The 12,930-nt window shown below is 28.2% G+C and overlaps 1 protein-coding gene across 1 annotated transcript; it reads left to right on the top strand.

Annotated features, from left to right (window-relative positions):
- The first annotated feature begins 11,801 nt into the window (after positions 1–11,801).
- Positions 11,802–12,293, top strand: LOC125814010 (auxin-responsive protein SAUR50-like). The gene has a single exon (XM_049493487.1). The coding sequence runs from the start codon at positions 11,817–11,819 to the stop codon at positions 12,291–12,293; it is 477 nt and encodes a 158-aa protein (XP_049349444.1). The 5' UTR covers positions 11,802–11,816.
- The last annotated feature ends 637 nt before the right edge of the window (positions 12,294–12,930 follow it).

Raw genomic sequence — 12,930 nt, 5'->3', positions numbered from 1 at the left:
TAAATAAATAATTAGTTGTTTCATATATATCATTATAAATTTCAATTTTTATTTATAGGAAAAAGAATTAGGACGCACTCTCATTAAACCGGAGGTTTTCAAGAAGACTCATGTTAGGAAGAAAGAAAATGAGTCGGATCCGGATGTGTGGATGGAGAAAAGGGCCGAACAAACTTTTGTAAGTTATTTAATATGAATAATATATATTAATAGTGAATATATTTATGATATGTATATATATGGATGTCAATTTTTATATTTAATATGTAGAATGACTTTCATTAGTACGTCACTGAGAATCTAGATAGTTCTGTCCAATTGACACATGAACTGTCTACCCAGATTTGGAAAGAAAAAGTGGTAGGAGGATATACAAGGGTGAATGTTATGGTCTAGGATCTCGAAATGATATAAGACGACTCCAGTCAGACTTAGAAGGTATTGGATCATCAAGTCAAGCCGACACTTGACGATATTTAGATTGTTGTTATGTCGGCTCAAATAGTACAACTTACATCGGCACTGGCAGCATCGGAACGGAGAAGAGAAGCTGAACAACGAAGCATGAGCGAGACCGTTTAGCAAATCAAGGAACAAGTGATGAACCGCGCTCGTCGACCTACTACTTCGGCTCCCGAGGACACCGACGACGACAGTGATGATGAGGGTGATTATGTAGAATTCACTCCCTAGTTTAGATCTCTGGACATTTATGAATTTTTTAAAATTTTGAAACGAATTTTGAAAGACTTTATAAGTCTTTAAATTTTGATTTAGATACTTTTGAATGTTATTTTAAGTTTGTTGTTTCATGTTTTGTGTAGATTGTTTATAATTGTGTGTGTTTGATTGGGCTGAATAGTGTAGAATTGAATTGAATTTGCAGGTGGGCAGCAGAAACTGCCAGTTTTTGCTGTCAAAAAAATTTGCAGAAAAGCGACGGACAACGTGGTTTTGTTCGTCGCTTTTCTAAAAAAATAATTTCCAAAAAAGCGACGGACCGGGTCCTTTTGTTCGTTGCTTTTCTGGGATTTTCAAAAATAAAATTTCCACAAAAGCGACGGATTGCGTCGCATTTTGGAAAGTTTTAAAAAATGAAAATTAAAATATAGTGACGCGGGAGTCCGTCGCTTTTGTTAAATAAATTCTAAAAAAAAAAGAGCCAAAAAATGATGCAGTCCGTCACTTTTTGAAAAGCGTCGAGCTAAAAGCGACGGAAGTGATTGCGTCGCTTTTTCGTCGATTTTCACCAATAAAACGACGCAGTCCGTCGCTTTTGGCCATCGTTTTTTGGCAGTTTTTTAGTAGTGACTATTGAGAGTATAAGTTTTAAACATAAACTATTACTTATTAGTTTGAGAAACACACGTCCGTAATGTATGTAATACACTCTCTCTTTTGTTTGCAAAAATCTTGTCACATGACATTTCACATAGATAAAATATATAAACTATTGATATTAATTAAAAACTAAATGTTAAAGTATTACTTTCCCAAAAAAATAAAAATAAGAATATTTTTCTCACTTCGTCCCACCATCTCCCTCCCACCCCCCCCCCCCCCCAAAACCCCGTCCCTTTTTTAAATTTTTTTATAAAAATTTTTTTAAAAATTCAGACTCCACCCCATTCCTGCTCCTTCCTAAAATAGATTGATATTATTTTGTTTTAAAAAATAAAATAAAATTCTACCCACCCCGTCGAACCCTCCACTCCTAGTTTTTTTTTTTTTTTCTTTTTTTTTTTTTTTTTTTTGTGTGTTAGATGTGTACATATATTTTAGGAAAATATTTTTTTGCTTGTGTATCGAATATAACCAAAATTAAAATTTTATTTTAAAAAATTGTGACAAGTAATATATATATATCGAATTATAAACGAGAAAAAAATTGAAAGCGGAGAGTTATGAGGATGGGGTAGAATTTAAAAAAAATAAAATAATAATATCTAAATTATTATTTGAAGGGCTAAGGAGGGGGGAGATGAAGTAATAATTTTCTTAAAACTTTTATAAAAAATTGGGATAGTGGAGTACCATGAGAGGAAGGTGTGGAGTGGGGTAAGAAAAATATTATAGATTTTATTTCATAATTTTTTTTGGGGGGGAAGTAGTAACACTTTAATCTTTAACTTTAACTAATACTAATAATTTATTTAATTTTTATCAATGTGAAATGTTTTGTTCATGTGTAGTAATTTGACAATTTTAAAAAATAAAAGAAAAAGTGTATTACACACACCATGATGAAAATTATAATAAAAGAGAGAGACGTGTTTTTGACTCTTATCTCTTAATATAATTATGAATTGAGTTTCTCATTATAACTTCTAGCAAACAATTGAGAAAAATAATTTATAGATGATAGAGATTCTAAGAATATCCTCTGAACGAAGAATAGTCATAATTAAATACTTTGTTAATTTTAAGGAGATTTATAATTCTAAATAAACATTTTACTAGTTTTAAGGAGAAATGGTTGAAAGCTAGAAGAGAGAGCAAATATTTTTTATATTTTAAATAAAAACAATTTAAAAAGAGATGGGTGTGAGTAGGGGTGTACATAGGTTGGTTTGGTTTGGTTTTTCATTAAAAAAAAAACTAAATCAATTATGTCAGTTTATTAAATCTAAAAACCAAATCAAACCACATAAAGTCGGGTTTTTCGACTTCGGCTTTAGTCGATTTTTTTCGGATTTTCGATTTTTTACAACTACACGGTGTTTGAAAAAGAGATCAAATATATTTTCACTTACCTCTGTGATAAGCTAAACTTAAAAAATGTTAAATGAATAGAAATCTTCGAAAAGACGATAACATTTATATGAGCAGAATTATTTATTTTTTTGAAATATCAACGTTCAGTATGTTAAATTAATAATATCAAAGGCTACAATCAAACTGAATACAAAACGAAATATTTACAAAGTAAATTGTTAACTTCGAATTTGAAAAACTATAACAATATTATTGTAACTTCTGATCTTAGTACAAAATAAAATATTTACAAAATTTTACAAGCCCAAATTTGAAAGAAATAATATATATAAACATTGAAAACTATAAACTAACTAAAAATATATTAACAAAGTAGATTATAAATCATATTTATCTATAAATAAAATAAAATTATATATTTATATTATGTCTATTTGGTTTGGGTTCGATTTGACTTTTTTTCTTTGAATATCAAACCAAATCAAGAGTGGTCGTTTTTTTCCAACGCCAAACCAACCAAACCAAACTACAAGTCGATTTTTTTTCTTGATTTGATTTGATTCGTTGGTTCGATTTAGCTTGTACACCCCTAGGTGTGAGTAGGAATTTTCTTGAAATAACTATAAAATAGAGAAAACACATAAAAAAAAAAAAACTCCTAAATTTGGGAGTACAACTTATTTTAACACTTAAACTAAGCGGACGTTTAAAAACCCCTTAATATCTTAAGTGATTTAAACCCCCCCTAAGAAATTACGTGGCAGAGAGAGTGAGTGTACCTCCTAAAAGCGCAAGAAAAAGGGGAAAAAAGGCTGAATTTTGTGAAGTCCTAAACATGTCTTTTTTTATTGGTAATATATAACTAATATTATAAATATTTTTTCTTGATATATTAACTCTTTAAAAAAATATGTAAGTTTTCTTATTTAGAAGTAAATGAAATTTTGGGTCCTCTTTTTAATTTCTTTTTAAAAAAATTCTTTTCATGTTGTTGTCTTCCTCAATACACCTCTTTCTCCATTGAAACACCTCCTCCTCCATCTTCATCGCCATCTTTATCCACTATTTTCATTTCACTAATCCTTTAATAATTCGTAAAATTCAATACCAATGTCATTTTATTGACGTCGATTTCGCTCTATATTATTGATGTTGATTTTGCACATGTAAACTTTCTTGAATTTTGAGTAACCCATTTTGATTTCTAGATCCATTCAAACTTTTCTCATAGAATTTATATTATTATTTTTTTATCAACTTTCTTATGCAATCTTCATTTCTTATTTGAGTTGTCAAAAAAAAAATTGGCATTGAAGGTTTAAATGGTGAACAACAAGGAAGAAGAAAGAGGGGGTATATTAATAAATTAATTAATTGATATAATTAATTTTAAAAAGTGTGAGAGAGAAAAAATGGTGAATAAGTGAAAAAGAAATAAAAATTAATGACATGGTGCCTACATGGTTAATAACTTTTGAGACCACTTGGATTGACTTAAAAAGTAGTTTTTAAATCAAAAATAAAAAGTCAAATTTAAATGACTTTTAAATTAAAAAATAAAAAGTAGGGTCAAACTTAAATGACTTTCAAGTTAAAAAATAAAAAGTAGAGAGACACCTACTTTTTGTTTTTAACTTATTTTAAGTCATTTTCAATTTATTTTTAATTATTCTAACCTTGTCAAACACTTTCTAACTTATTTTAAGTTTCTTTTACTTATTTTATATTTGTCAAACATTTCTACAACTAAAAAACTGACTTAAAAATAAGATTGACCAACTTTTAAGTCATTCGAACACCCTCAAAATGCCCTGTTAGTTCAAACAGTTTACATTATGTGTCCCCTTCTCTATTAAGCAAGATCTGACTCCTCTCCCTTTCTCTTCTTTCCATTTTCCCCAAGTTTTAGCTTGAATTGGAGACACATGTCATAGTTTAGAATTAATGGTTTAAATCTAATTGATTAAAAGCAAGGTCCTAACCATAGTTATTTACTTTCATATATTTGCTTCTTAAATATTTTTGCAATCCAACAATTCTAGATTTACATTATATTTTCCTAAATACATTTAAAAGAATTTCTTTTCTTAATTACTTGAGTAATTTTTTGCTGATTTTTTACTTTCATTTCTCAAATAATTTTTGCCAAATAAAAACTTAAATTTTTTGACCTAACATTCTTTTCTAATTTTAGGAGTAAAATAATTTTTGTCCCTCAACTTTAAACTCTTTCGTACTCCCTATATGGAGTCGATATTGCTTTATAGACACAGTAGCTCTTAATACTCTATTAAAATAATAAAAACGTTTAACAGTATTTTAATTTTTTTCAAAAAAATAAAAATATTTAGTAAATTTTTAATTATGTATGCAGGGCAATAAAGAAAAGTTTTAAATATATTTAAGAAAAATATAATGGATTGCAAAAATTATTTAAGAAGAAAATATATGAAAGTAAATAAACTATAATTAGAATTTGTTTTAATCAATTAGATCTCAATCGTAACTAAACTACAAATGCCGCGCCTACATTTTTGTTCCATTTACATGCAGTACCTTTTCATTTCTCAATTTTTTTTCTTCCTTTTTTTCCCCTTTCTATATTTATGCATTTTTTGTTTTTTAATGTTATTTTTTTAAAATTTAAATATAAAATTATTATAATGGTTTATCATTTTATGACTTGAATATTATATAATTTAACTAATTAACTTTAAAAAATAATTAAAAGGAATATTAAATTTACTAATTTATTTAATAAAATCTAAATTAATAGAGTTGCAAATTTTTATTTTTAATTAGATTGTCTTCTTTTATATCATTTTTTAAATATAAAAAATAAATTAAAAAAATTAATATCTAACTATTTTTAGACTGATAAGAATAAAAATAAAATAATAAATAAATTATATTAATAAATAATTAAGAATGATCAAAGAGTGTCTCATTAAAGAACTAGACAAAGAAACTTTAATGTTACCACAATCATATATATATATGTATAAGAGTGTATATATATATATATATATATACTCGTTAGGGTGTGAATAAGAAACCTTAATGATACCACATATATATATATATACTCTTATAGTATCACTGACTAGTGAGTAATTTCTCAACAAGAAACTTTAATGATACTACACAAATATATATATATATATATAGACACACACACACACTCTTATAATATCATTGACTAGTGAATAATTTCTGAACAAGAAACTTTAATGATACAAATATAGTATATATAAATTGATTCAGTATCAGTCTAGCGAAATTATCAGCCTTAATGATACCAATACAATATATTTATACTGATATCAGTTAAGTGAAATTATCAGCAATAATGATATCAATATATATATATATATATATATATATATATATATATATATATATATATATATATGCCGGTTTAGTATCAATTAAACGAAATTATCATTCGGGGCATCTATTGTAATTATTTAGGGCGACATCAATGTAAATGGTGTATATTTGTAACTGGGTAAATTACCCGTGCTTCGCACGGGATTGAACTATTTTACTAAGCTTACATATGGTCATTCAGTAATATTTGTATTTTCGATACATACACTACATTGTCAAGAACATTTTATCTTAAGGTAAAACATTCTTCTGAAATCTTAAAGTGCAATATTTTTTTTAAAATTTTCATTTTGTTATACAAAAATTATGAGTCACAGGGAGATTTTAAGTCTAAGAAAATCTCCATGGAAATAGTTGGTCAGAAGTAATGAAATTTTCTAAATTGTAAGAAGTTATAAAGAACAACATCAGACATTAAAGAAGAGACCAAAAAGTCTCGAACAACAACACTCCCAAGTATAGTGGAACATCACGTCCATACAAGAATATAATTAACTAAATTCAAATGGAGGACCTTCGACTCCTTTCTTATTAACCTCCATCAATCTTTTTTTTATTATAGTATGTTGTATATGTTAAAAATGACCATAAAATTATGAGTATCATAAATGTTTTTTCTCATTGTCTCAGAATAGTCATTGCTATTGCCAGGATTGAGAAGTGAAGAAATAGGGGGAAAACTTTTACTTGGAGAGTCTTGGAAGGAACTGATAATAAACCAAGTTTTTTTTATGAGTTTTTTTGCGAGCCTTTGTATCTGTGTTTTTCTTCATTATCTGCTGGAAAAAAATCAGTAATTTTCTTCAATAGAGACGATAATATGTATACCTCAATCCATACAAAATGTTTGTACCTAAGAAAAAACAATCAAAATAATACACTAACTATGGCAAGCAAGAGATCAATATGTTTGGTTCTTTTAACAAACATCATCATTGGTTCCATATTAGTAATCACATATTTATTATTGTATGCTATCAAATATAACACAATCCATAAGCAATTTTCCCAAAAAGTATATGAAGAAACCTATAAAAAGGGACAAAAGAGAAGATAAATTTTCAATCATCCTCACTGGAATTTTTAACAGAGTTAAAAAAAAGGTCGCAAAAATAGCAAAAAGAAATTGCAAGGGATACATGAATCACTATGACTTCCGGTAAAAGATTAAGCTTCATAAAATAGGAGGAAGAAAGCTTTGAGAAATGGAACACACTTCATAAGAAACTAAATAAATGTATATGTATTTAACTTTCTTATTGAAAAAAACCTGCAAATAATAGTGGCAGAAATAAAAGATTTGTTTACTAAAGAATCAAATGTAATGAATTCAATCATTTCAAAAGTGTTATGAGTTGTGGGCGGAGAGGTACAAGAGTAGTAATGTCGCATTGCAATAAAAATCAATTTTCATTGTTTATATGAAGAAACCTGTAGAAAGGGGGAAAAGAAAAGATCAATTTTCAATCATCCTTGCTGAAATTTTTTAACAGAGGTAAAAGAAAGTCACCAAGATAGAAAAAAGGAATTGCCATTGTTACATGAATCACTATGACTTAAAGTAAAGATTAAACTTTATGAAATTGGAGGAACAAAACTTTGAAGAATGAAACAAACTTCATAAGAAGCTTAATTAATGAATTTGAATTTGACTACCCTATAGCGGAGAAAAAACCCTACAAATAATAGTGACAGGAAATCCCTCTAATTATAGACAACAAATGGTAGTGTGAACAAATTCTTATTGTGCCTTGTCGAAAGGATCACAACTCATTGAAAAAGTTACAACTCTTTAGAAAGGTCACAACGTTTCATAAAAGTCATATTTTTTCCATAAAAGTTGCAACTCTTCATAAAAGTCACTATTTTTCATACAAGTTACAACTTATCAGAAAAGTCGTAACTTTTCATAAAAGTCACTACTTTTCATTAAAGTCACAACTTTTCATGAAAGGGGAAGACTAATTTTGTAAATAAATAAATTAAAAGGAAATTCTGGTCTGTGATGGCACCACGTAGGCGGGCCTATGATTCTCTTATATATATATATGATATATGATTAATTTATATTTATGGGACATTTGCTTAGTTTTCGGCAGAATAGATGTATGACTATTAAATGTCAATTCTTTTAGGATTTTATTTGCTAAATATTTATTTGACCAACACATGTCAATTTAATCTAAGAGTTAAGTATATATGTATCAATTCTTCTCCATCTAGTCTAGCTACTAGATTGGGCCATATCCAAGAAATATAAACAGTCAGCCCAGCCCAATATTGGGGGATCAGAAGTTGATTCTATAGTTAAAGCTTCAAATCAATAAATCGAGGAGGAAGTCCGAAGTTGTATATTTGGTTGATTGATTAAAATAATTTGCTAATTAAATCTATAATTATATATTGTTTAATATTAAAAAATGATATATATATATTTGTTAACTATTATTTTAATAAATAACTATACGGTGTAGTTTTCCTAAATCGAAAAGCTAAAAATGAAGGGGAAAAAAAGAATATCAATAATTTATACTATGTAGCCAAATTAACCCATCGCTAACAAAAGTTTTCAAAATTACCTTCAAACCTAACGAATCCCCACTTCATTAACATATAGTCCATTTAATTCAATTCTTAGTTTTTTTAAATGACCCGTAAATTAGAAAAAAAATCATAAATAATAATTTATATTGATTATATCCTTCCCATCTTCTTAACCCCCAAACCTACCGCATCTCATTATTTATCTAAACTATATACATATATTCTTGAGATTATCTTCTAAATAAAACACACACCCTTAAAAGGACTCGAAAAATTTGCTAACCATAAGAAATACTTGATTGACCTTAAATACATGATAGTCCCATTTTAGTTTGCCAAATTCAAAAATCAAAATAACTTTTGTTGATGAACATATTCCGCAGTCATCAGATTTACAAATTCGATTTTCTGAGTTAAAGAAGGAGAATTTGATAATGACTCTCGATATCTTGAGAGTATCCTCCATTCACGTATATATAATATTTACATTAGGTTTAATTTAAAATACATGAGATAAAGTTTACATGAAATCAAAACTCCTAAATACATGAGAACTATCATTCAAAAGATAATTCAAAACTATAGTGATAAGACTATAATTGTTTATCCTTAATATCCCTTGTGAAGCTCAACGTCAACGGTAGTGTGTACGGACATTGAGCTTGTCCCAGAAATGAATAAAAAGAGGCAAACCTAGTGCCTTTGTGAAGATATCTGCATATTGAGCCTAGTGCCTTTGGATATTAAGGAAATTTTGTTGTTTGAGAAAAAAAAAAAACAGAAATCACGCAATGCTATGCTACTAAGTTAAAAAAAGAGAATTTGATAATGATTCTCGATATATTGAGAGTATCTTCCATTCACATATATATAGTATTTACATCAAGTTTAATTTGAAATGCATAAGATAGAGTTAACATGAGATTAAAACTCCTAAATACAAGTTAACTATCAAAGGATAATTCAAAATTCTAGTGATAAGACTACAATTATTTATCCTTAGTATTTTGTTAATTACTGATGTGTACTTTCCCCACCAAGTCTCAATTTCACTAGATATGTAAATATATATATTTACTATATGATATAAGCTCCAAAAAGCGTACAATTAAATTATCAAGTTTTATTATTACTATTAATTTATTTGTATAGAACAAACATATTAAAAGAAAACTAATATTCGGATAAGATAAGCGAACTTGTGAATATTATATGATGACAATGTTATTTATTTAATTAGTTCATAGACCTAATAATTCGTGTTACAAACATATTAAAAGAAAAATTATTGCAGGTAATATCGGAACTTTTTCCGATTGTCAAAGGAGAAAAAATATTTAATGTAATCAAGACCAAGAATTCCAGTTCTTTTATTTTTGAACTGTCAAGAATGTTTTAAAAAAGAATAATTAAACAATTTATCATGGTGGAAGAATGGAATTAATTAGTTCCATAAAATAGTTAATTAGATGATGTCTCACACGATACACTTCCAATTAATTTTTTTTATGATAATTAATAATAATAGCGTGTGCTACTAAAACATAATCACTTGTCAAAAGCATGAATGATGACGAATTATTACTAATTATAATTATAATTACCTCGAATATGAAATGCAAAATAACGCCCTCCAAAACCATATGGTATAATTATAAAATATTTGATCCTCAAATTAATAGAGTATTGGCCCCACTATGAGAGTGTATTTAATTAATTAATGTAATCGATCATCACATACGTAATAGTTCAAGATGAAATGGTCTTCTGTTCACTTTCTATATTTAATTAGAAAAAAATAAAAATAACAATAGATTTCAATATGAAAATTAACTATATTTTATATGTAAAAATGACTATTTTTATAAAGAATTTTTATTTTTCAATGGGCTTATAATTTATGATTTTTAGCTTAAAAATAACTGTTTAAAATTAAAATTTATACGATAAAGTCAGAAGATGTTTTAATATATTTTTTACTTTGTTTTCATTTTATTTATTATTCCTTCCAACAAGATTGATTCATTTGAATTTTGATCCCGACCTTTTTTTTAATATCTTATCCAAATAATTCGCTGGAATTATTCAACAATAATACAAGGCTTCTGTTAATTAAACTTAATTAGTATAATTAATCCCGCTTACGTATTCCCAGTCTACCTTCCCATTATGGCGCCCACAAGAATCACTACAGCGCTACTCAAATTAAACCATACACCTTATTGTTATTATTCTATTATAACAGAGAAAATTAGAATAGGTTGGTTCACATAAACTATATAATTTATAAAAAAAATTATGCATCTACAATTCAAAAAGTATTTACCGAACTAATTCATTTAAAAGGTAATTATATATATAACTTCATTAGTTAACAAGAATTAATTTAATAAATTACACCTTGTATTTATTATTTTTCTTAAAAAACGTGAAAATACCAGAATCGACATTTAAAATGGGACAAAAACAGTACACATCACATGTAACTCTGCATTTACATCGAGTGGTACAACAACAACAAGATCAATAACATATCCGATGCAATTTCATTGCACCATTATTGATGGGTATATACAATTTATTACTTAATTCACGCTTTTGTTCATTGCTTGAGGGTGAGGTGGGGGGTGTTGAATACAAAGAAGTTGTCACCATTTTAGAATTTAATAAAACCATATATTATACATCTTGTCTTCTTTTTTTTTCAAATAATAAAGGTTGGCTTTTTCTTCGTTGACAAAGTGCAAGTATTATTCAGGACTGAATCTATTTGGCCAGTGAACAACCTATATGGTCATTTACTCTTTTAAGGCTTCATCTATTTTTCCTTATCCTTTTTATGGCCTTTCCTATCTTCATCATAAATTAACAACCAACACTTCTCTGAATAAGCTAAAGGTCATGTATACTTTTTCACCTTAATTGAAGAATTCTTACAAAAGGTATATATATGAACAATCAAAATAGGATAAAAATGAGATATATGCTCAATTTAGCTTATGATAGAGGTTGACACACCAAACCAATGATCTTTTTCGTGTTCTATTGATCAGAATCATCGAACAGCGCCACGCCAGTAGAAAGAGTCTTGTTGTTGGTGACTCGGTACGTAGTTTTGAGTGTGCAAAGATTTTTTTGGATTGATTGTAATTTGTTTTATTGAGGGAATGAATATTGGTGAAATGCTTAAGAAGTTGGAGAAATATCTACCAATGAAGAAAGTAGGTGGAGAAAATTTGTCCAAGAGCAAATCATGGCATGGGAGAAGCACAAGTACAATAGCTCCAGAAGGGTGTTTTTGGGTTTATGTTGGGCCAAATAAAGAGAAGTTTGTTATAAAAACAAAGTATGCAAACCATCCATTATTCAAGAAATTGCTTGAAGATGCTGAAAAAGAGTATGGTTATAGCTATAGCCAAGGCCCAATTTTGTTGCCTTGTGATGTTGATTACTTCTATGTAGTGTTGGCTGATATGGTCAATAAGAAAGAGATTGATGATTCAATAGGGTGTGGATCATGTAGTCCATTATTTAGTCCTAGTAGGCGTTTGGGTAATAGCCAAATGGCCAAGGGTTATGGTTCTTATAAGAGTCTCACTCCACCAAGATCGTTCAAACGCCTCAACTCTTTCAATTGTGCGTGATGATAAGTATGTTAATAGAGGCACCCAAAAATGTCGATGAATGAAGCAAGTGAAAATTATATAATATAAAAGATCAAGGTTCAAATCTCAGCAAAAACAAAAATATAGTCGTGGTACGTGCAAGCTGATCTGAATGACCCGTATTATAAAAAAAAAATATGTCCATAGCATATTTACCTAATTAGAAGTTGATTTATTTTTAAAAAAAAATATGTTTCTTTTAAAGGTATGTGGAGATTGTAGGCCGCACTTATAGTTATACACGTGTGTATGCAGACATATTAAGTTGAATTTGCTTCGTCGATTTTGTTTTTTGTTTTGTTTTTTCATTTGGTGTTCGGAGCTTATATTAGAGCTCCGATCAAATTCTGATCATGCATTGCAGAGCATATTCGGGGGTAGCACTCCCTATATAATTTTCTCCATTCCTAAGATTTGAACACAAAACTTCTGGTTAAGAATGAAGCAGTCCCACCATTTTGACGGATATGTGTGATATGCTTACATGCAGAAAATTACCAGTGGCCTGTGAGTCTGAAAATCTATGCTATAAATACATATTTTGCAACAACAAACAAATATATGGTGCTTAATTGGCTCTATTTTCCTACGGGCCTTATTTGTGTGTGTTTGACGT

This window comes from Solanum verrucosum, unplaced genomic scaffold, assembly GCF_900185275.1.
Source record: "Solanum verrucosum unplaced genomic scaffold, falcon-dt-bn FXZP01000205.1, whole genome shotgun sequence".
In the NCBI taxonomy this organism is placed as follows: Eukaryota; Viridiplantae; Streptophyta; class Magnoliopsida; order Solanales; family Solanaceae; genus Solanum; species Solanum verrucosum.
Note: the sequence above shows the minus strand (reverse complement) of the source record. Positions and strands in the feature narration are given on the sequence as shown.

What these genes read in the sequence shown, in the direction of transcription:
- LOC125814010 (XM_049493487.1), top strand. Translation starts at nt 11,817, where the DNA reads ATGAATATTGGTGAAATGCTTAAGAAGTTGGAGAAATATCTACCAATG.